This window comes from Protomyctophum parallelum (assembly GCF_964188405.1).
Source record: "Protomyctophum parallelum genome assembly, chromosome: 7".
Lineage (NCBI taxonomy): Eukaryota > Metazoa > Chordata > Actinopteri > Myctophiformes > Myctophidae > Protomyctophum > Protomyctophum parallelum.
In genome coordinates, this window is record NC_139705.1 from 5926604 (window position 1) to 5934736 (window position 8133).

Here is an 8133-nt window from a genome sequence, read left to right on the forward strand (position 1 = left end):
CATTTATTTATGGTGCTTTTTATGATATTTGTTCATAAGCCTTAATTTATTCAGTTGCCATCAATGACAAATAAATTGTGAAAATTGATTTTTCAGAGTTTTTTCTTTCATGGAGCCCACAGAGTTTTACACTGTTAAAAAACACGGTTTTTACAGTTTGTGTCAAACTGTGATCCTCGCAGTGTCAAGTTTTACAAATCCAAAAGATTACAAATATTGTCCATGAAAACTGTTTTAATGTTATGATTATCTTGCACCCAAAAGAAAGCCATGCGTGCACAATGTCAATCTGTAAAGTGTGGCCTACTAGAGAGAATTGGTCTATAACATGGTAATGGCACTTTAACGTAATCATCTTTACCAAGCAGCTTATTATCTTGTGACCACAAAGCATGTAGTACTGAAAATACAGTAAGAATATACCGTAACATCACATTCATAAATATGAACAAACAAATAATACTACTTCACTGTGTTGTTGTCTATATTGCACAGTGAATATTACACATAAAAAAATCTAATGAATGGAACAAAATCATACCAAATCAAACAAAACAGATGGTTCCTTAAAAACCTAGATGGAGGTAAACATTAAATCTGTATGAAATATTGGTCTACTACAGTTATTTAAACGGACATGCACTTGTTCTATTGGCGGTAACATTAATAAAAGTAGTCGGTGGCGCTAAACAACTCTAGAATTAAAACATTCTTTAAGTGTTCCTACTTCCTACTCACACCAATTTACATAAATAAAACAGGCAACAAAGAATTAAACAAATGATGCATAAGCACCAGGGCGGCTGATAGGTGAGAGGTCAAAGCTAGATGTCAGTGTTTTATCTCAGATTACAGAGAATTCATTTTGGGAACAGCAGCTGCCAACTGTGACGACTGCCAACTGCCAACGACTGCAAACCAATCCCCCTGTCACCTTTCTGTGAGGCAGGAAGAACTCTAAATAGCATGGTCAACTTGGACCCAGACCCAGTGAGATGGAAATATCCAACTTTAATATGCGTTATCATTTTCGGGTTTAGTTTGACTACTTAGCATCGATATTGAATGAGAATGAGCACGCGTTAGGTGTGTTGCTTATGCTCTTTTGGCTGACGGTGAGGAGGGACTCCAGGAGACAAAGGCTTTAGATACCACACCCGATATGTCACATACCACCCCAGGATTCCACACAATGTTCCTAGCAACTTGTGAGACGGGTCGTGAAAGTAAACCGAGGTACACGCGAACATCCATGTCCAGATCATCACAATTCCATTCAGGGATACATACAGCACGCACAGAACAACTCTTGGCAACGTAGACAAAGTAGCTGTGTTCAGGTAGGCCATGGGAGCAATCTCTTCCCAGATGAAGAGGGCGGAGTAGGTGAGGATGAAGGAGTGTCCCGAAATGTCATAGCCTTGCCAGTGGAGGCCAGCCCTCCTGCAGATGGCTTTTGATTGATTGAATTCGTCATTGAGGACGTCCATAGATTCAGTTTCATAACATGAACCAGTGACATCCTCGATGTAGAAGAAAGTCTCAGTGCATACATACCAAATGACTGTGGCTACCACGAGAGAAAACAACCGCCGAAATAGAAAGAACACATTCCGGTTGATGGAAGAGTTGGAGAGGAGGAGGAATGGAGTCAGTAGTAATATGGTCCATCCCCAGGACACCTTCACAAAGTACCTAAGAGAAGAGCAGATAAATAACATTACCAATAAAATTTGTAATAAAATGCCTACAAGCCAGTGAAGCCTTGTATGGTTTCCTCAGCCATTGCTCCTGTGTGAATTAATGTGTATGTGAATGGATAAATGCAATTGACATTCAAAAGCGCTTGGATAAAGGCACTATATAAATGTGCCATTCATTTAATTTAACATTAATTTACCAAGAACAAATGTGGCACAGTGGCTGCAGTGGCAGTATGCGAATTCAGCTCTTGAATGGCTGACGCCGCGGCCTCTATGATCTATCAAATTATACAAGTTTAAATTGTGTTTATGGCTGCATTCCATTCCCTATCTCATGTAGTCCTTGTGAATCTAAATCTATTATAGTAAAATCTGCCAGACTTTCAATAAAAGGGAGCTATGACTCTGATCCGAGACGAGTGGAGTGCAGACGCAGTGCATGGCCAATGTATGGAATATTCTATCATCTTTGACCCATAATATTTACAAAGACTTTACAATTCAGTTCTGAAATCTTGCAGCCAGGTGCCAGGTCACTTTATTGTCTCATGTAAACGTACAAGGTACATACAACTGCTACAGCACCATAACGTTCTGCCAGCATTGCCAGCTAGCTAAAGCTAACATGTCAGCATTCTTTACTTACACATTAATGAGATTTTTGCTGCTGCTGAAATATGTCTTTGGGACGACTTCTAACTCTTTTAAAATTGATCTCACGATTGAAAGGAGCAAAAATATCCAAGGAAAGTTTTGTCGGACAGAAGTTAATCTCCAAAGTGCAACAAACTTGTCCACAATGACATCCAGCCGTGCCATGTTGACTATTGAATGCGGACGGCGGACGTTCAGCCCAAGGGCAGCTCTGACGTCAGTGCGTTTTGGTTTTAACGAATGAGGGCTTTGCTTGGGAGGAACCCGGAAGCCAAGACGCCATGTCTAGGCCTTTTATTACTTATTTTATTCTATTTTTTTATTTCATCTTTTTTTATTAATCATTCCTTTTTAATTACTTTATCTATGGTCTAGACGCTGCCTGGTAGAAAGTACATAGAAAGGGAGGAAGGAAGGAAGGTGCAGTGGTGCACCCTATCTGCTTTTCACAACTCAGGAATGAATCAAACTGTAGTGCGCAATACTGTAGTGCCACTCGTGAGTGAGTGGCGGTGATGGTGAACGACTGAATGCGTGTATCTAGTTTGCGTCCGAGCATACTAGCATAGGCATGGTCAGAGTGGTAACGCCCCGCCTGCCTCTGATTGGCCTACCGACACTGCCCGTCTTGACTGTCCTCCTCCAGGCAGGGCCATTGAAGTATTTATTAACAGTTTGCAGAATTACAGTAGGCTACACTACATTTCAAGTACAACTCAATACAAAAACTGTTAACTGTGAGTGGACGACAGCTTTACACTTGTTTACAATAGGGCCCACCATTTTCAATTCATCAAAACATTTAGAGACGCACGAATATACAGTAACACAATTACACAACTATACTGAAACTGTGTTTTTGTACATATGACAACTTTTTTCTATACTTTTTGTACAGACTGATGTTTACCTTTTTTCTATATTTTTTGTAAAAACTTGTTTCTATATTTAAATAAAATACCAGAGGTGGGGACTTGGACTCGAGACTCGAGACTCGACTTGGACTCGAGTCCCGATTTTGATGACTTTAGACTTGCTTGATCAAATCAAAAATAGACGTGGACTTGCTTGGGACTTGAATGCCAAAGACTTGAGACTTGACTTGACTTGAACGCCAAGGACTTGAGACTTGACTTGACTTGAGCCCTCTTGACTTGAACATTTTCAAGTCACTTAATACCTTACAGCATCTGATTATCTTTTTTATGACATGTAAAATAGTTTGGTATTTGTATATAAAGGGATGCCGCGGATCGGATATCGGGTCGATATCAGCCAAAAAACGTGATCGGGATCGGATCGGACTACAGCAAAAATGACCGATCCATTCCAAGCACTGCAAGCACTCCACTCCAGTCCATTCTAGTACTCCACTCCAGGACTTTATTCCTCCAGCAGTGTGCGCTACAGAGGCATTGGCAGCCCCAGTCACACTTCACAGTCTTCGCAGTCTTGCACAGTGCAGGCTGCTAGGCTAGCCACTAGCTATTACTGCGCGCTGCTACTCAGTGTGGAGAAAGCCACATTGACAGCCGCTCCCGCATGGGAGTATTATATATTCTAAAACAAAAAAGACCCAACAGCCGAGTGCAAAAATGGATTCGCCACCGTGGCAACAACAGCAGCAAAGTTTCAGCCTTAGCTCCATGCAAGCTAATCTTTAGCATTGATTAGCGTCAACATCTTAGACGAGAGACGGAACAGCGCAACAAGCTGACAGCTGAGCATGACGACATGCTCATGTTCTTAAAATGATATATCCCCACAGTCCCCAACATTTGGTTGACAAATATGACCGCTGTTTGTCAATACTTATGTGACAGACCATGCTATGATGCTAATAACTGCTTAAGTGCTAACCAATGCTTAAATAAACAGACACTATTTCCATTGTCACGGACAGACAGTGTGCTGTGTAGCTGTAGGACAGTATGCACGGTTTGGGGATCAGGGGTCCCCACTCCCAGCCAAATGATAGGTTCCATTTGTACACTCTAAATTGACATTGATTTTACAATATAAACAAATACAAAATAATAATTTGGGGTCACAGAGATACAAATTGCTGGGTCCTTAAAATTTTGTGCATAATGTGCATAATACTAATAAATAGTATGGATAAAAAAGGCATAGAATACAATAAAATAAATTTGTCACTAGAACACTTCCACATTTGAAGTATAGGCTCAAGTTGTTAAAAATAAATGGGTCAGTTATTCTCAACCTATACTCATGTGGAACTTGTTTGTTGACTATTATTCTGGGGAGGTGTTGTTCTCTGTTTTGAGTAATAATATTATCACTTGATCAATCCTGATTCAACATTCCAGACTATAAAATCTGTAATAAAAGGTAAAGATAAAAAAATGTCTAACAGATTTGGGAAAGCATAGAGCGACTTAAATATGTGCTGGATCGGATTGGATCGATATCGGATCGGTATCAGTTATCGGATCGGTTTTGATGATTTTAGATCGGTATCGGATCGGGAGTGGAAAAAGTGGATCGAGGCATTATGTAACATTCCTCTTCTACCCTGGATTTGAACACCTTTTCAGTGCAAGTAATGACATTTTACCATTGTAATAATAATAGCCTGCTTGCTCAGGGGAAACATTTAATTTGTGTCAGATCCTGTGTCTCGGTGAGACATGACCTTTGACATGATCTAAATGGCTCAATAGATGCTCATGATTTATGTAAATCTTTACATATCATTAATTAGTATTATGTCTTGGTGGGACTTGTTTGGGACTCGAAACAAAAGGTAAGGACTTGGTTGGGACTTGAAACAAAATGCTTAGGACTTGATGGGACTCGAAACAAAAGGTAAGGACTTGGTTGGGACTTGAAACAAAATGCTTAGGACTTGGTTGGGACTCGAAACTAAAAGTTCAGGACTTGGACTTGCTTGGGACTTGAATGCCAAAGACTTGAGACTTGACTTGACTTGAGAGCAAAGACTTGAGACTCGACTTGGACTTGCAACATAGGGACTTCCTCCCACCTCTGTAAAATACATTACATTTGACCATACATTTGACTCTTGTGTTATATTCTTGTGAAATATTCAGTAAAGTATTCTGGTGAAATATTCAGTAAAGTATATAAAAGAGCTCAAAAAGTACATATTCAGTCAGACAACTCACCCGGAAAGTGAAGACAACTCACCCCGGAAAGTGAAGACATCTCACCCGGAAAGTCCAGACATCTCACCCCGGGGTGAGTTGTCTGCACTTTTTGGTGAGTTGTCTGCACTTTTTGGTCCGACAACTCACCAAAAAGGGTAAAAGGGGTAAAAGGGGTGAGTTATCTTGTTACCGAGTGGGAGAGGTACAGATTTGGCTTTCTGCATTTCTCCCAGGGGGGCAGTCAGCCAGATATTTCGTGAAGCCTCATTTGAAATCGGTAGTTCATATAATGGCCTGTTGTGGCGCTGGACTGGACCCAAAAAGCCCCATAGCTCCATAGAGGCCCATGTATTTTGGCCCAACTTCATCTAGACTGTATTACCTTAATAAACATGGTCATGAATACTTTCTTCTTCCAGTCACTAGTTTAAAGTCTAATTTCTAATGTCATAATATTCTTTTTGGAAAATGATGGTCCCATTAATTAAAAAAATGACCATAAAGAAAAAAAAACATCGCGTATGTTCTGAGGGGCGTGGCTACCGTTACAGTCTATGATCGGGATTCCCCTCCCACTCGAATCAAAATAAAAACCAACGGAGAAGAAGGGGGGAAGTCCCGCCTCGTTGTCTGGGCAGCCAATGGCCAGCTGGTCCAAAACGGAGCCAGCCAATGGCCAGCTGGTCCAAAACGGATCTAGAAAGATGGCGACTTACATCAGGAATTACCATATTATTACAGGCTTCATTTTACGTTCATGTTAGACCCCGCAAACGCTTTGTCCATATTTTTTACAGTCTATGATTTCTCCCCGCCCGGACAAGATAGTGGGTGTGTAGGGTGACCCTGCCTGTGGGAGATGGGCTAGTTCGGCTAACCCTATACCACACTCTCAGGCACGCCCGGAAGGCCCCCTTCGCGCACGTGATGCTTGGACTTCGTTGTCCAATTGTCTTTGCGGCCCTTACACCCAATATCTCGTCTGGAATCCTCCAACAGAGCAGCCTCCTCTGGACAACTGACGACAGATCAAAGTTGGAACCCCTTTTAGGCCTGTCAGGCTGTCACGATTAGGATTGCTTGACAATACTTGACAATTAATTGTCTCTCAAATAAATGTAATTGCGTCGAACTAACATTGTGAGTAAAACTTTGTCTGGCTTTTTTTAGGCTTCGTAAACAAAAGCTCTACACTAGGGCAGATTATGACTAACTAGAAAAAGTGCCCTTCTGGGCACAGGTCTCCACCAGGATTTCTTCCTCAGCCTAGTGGGAATATGCGTGCACAGTTTCATCGCAATCGGACGCTGCGTTGAGGAGTTGTGGCGATTTGTACAAAGCGGGCTACTCCTGAAAACTGTAGGAGCCAATCGTGGCCAATCAGGATGGAATATGAGAAATCAAACAAACCTGTCTTGATCACATGACTATGGAGATCATGTGTACCGATTTGCGTGAAATTTGGATAAAATCTGAAGGAGTAATAATAGAAAATGTGTTTTACATATGTCGGCCTCCTGGTGGCACTATAAAGAGCAGATGTGAAAAATTCCAGGCAAAGGTTTTTCCTTGGCCTCTAGGGAGTTGGCATACAAAGTTATCCACAGATCCGTGCAGTTAGAGGTAAAAACACTTTTCGGCCAGTTATAGCGCCACCTTGAGGCTGAGTTGAAATTGTTCATGTGGCATTTCGTCCTCGGCCTAGTGGGAATGTGGGTGCACAATTTCACGGAAATCACGCGATGTGTTCATGATTTGCAGCATTTTGTTTGAAACTGAGCACTCCTGTGAACTTTGGAAGCCAATCTTAACCAATCAGGATGGAGTCTGAGAAATCTGAAAGACCGGTTTCGTTGAATGGCTCTAGAGAGACTGTGTACCAATTTGCGTGATGTTTGGACAAAATCTGTAGGTGTACTGTGCAAAAACTTGTTTTGCACAAAGCGGCCTCCTGGTGGCGCTATAACAGGCCGTTCTGGAAAGTTTGGGGCAGAGGTTCATCGTTGGCATCCAGGGAGTGTGTGTGCAAAATTTGGCATCGACCGGGTTAACGGTGGCCGAGATTAGCTGCTCACGGACACACGGACGGACGGACGGACGGACGGAGTGCAAAACATACATACTCTCCCCCCATGCCTTCGGCCTGGTGGAGACAATAACTACTTGCATAATTCAATAACTTTAAACTTAAAAATAACTTATATGAACATTTTTCAACATGCCTTTTGGGAATGTCCTGTGGTTTTGCCTTTCTGGAAAGAGGTACTGGGGAAACTTGGAGACTGGATGGGGCTAATACTACCAGAATGCCCAAGGTTATGTCTCTTGGGAGATCGTATGGTGCTGCCACAGGGGGTCACCAAGGCACAACATGCATTGGTGACTGCAGGTCTTATTACTGCAGCTAGGTTGATACTGAGAAACTGCGAAGAGCTCTGCTACGCCAGAGATCACAGACTGGACCCAACTTATGACTGAAACTGCATCCTTTGAATACTCAATTGCCAGGAGGAACAACGTCAAAGGGAAGTTCCAAGAGATATGGGACTACTTTTATTTATATATCAAAGGATGGTTGCAGTAACAATTTGTATTTATACATTACATATGACATAATCACGAGTGTGGAGGGGTGTTGTCCAGGG

At 41.9% G+C, this 8133-nt stretch overlaps 1 protein-coding gene across 1 annotated transcript; it reads right to left on the reverse strand.

Moving 5' to 3' along the window:
- Window positions 1–216: 216 nt before the first annotated feature.
- On the reverse strand, window positions 217–2530 carry fitm2 (fat storage inducing transmembrane protein 2). The gene is made up of 2 exons (XM_083769130.1): window positions 2350–2530; window positions 217–1695 (listed from the first exon to the last, which is right to left on the reverse strand). The coding sequence occupies exons 1-2, from the start codon at window positions 2520–2522 to the stop codon at window positions 1083–1085; spliced, it is 786 nt and encodes a 261-aa protein (XP_083625256.1). The 5' UTR covers window positions 2523–2530; the 3' UTR covers window positions 217–1082.
- Between the last annotated feature and the right edge of the window lie 5603 nt (window positions 2531–8133).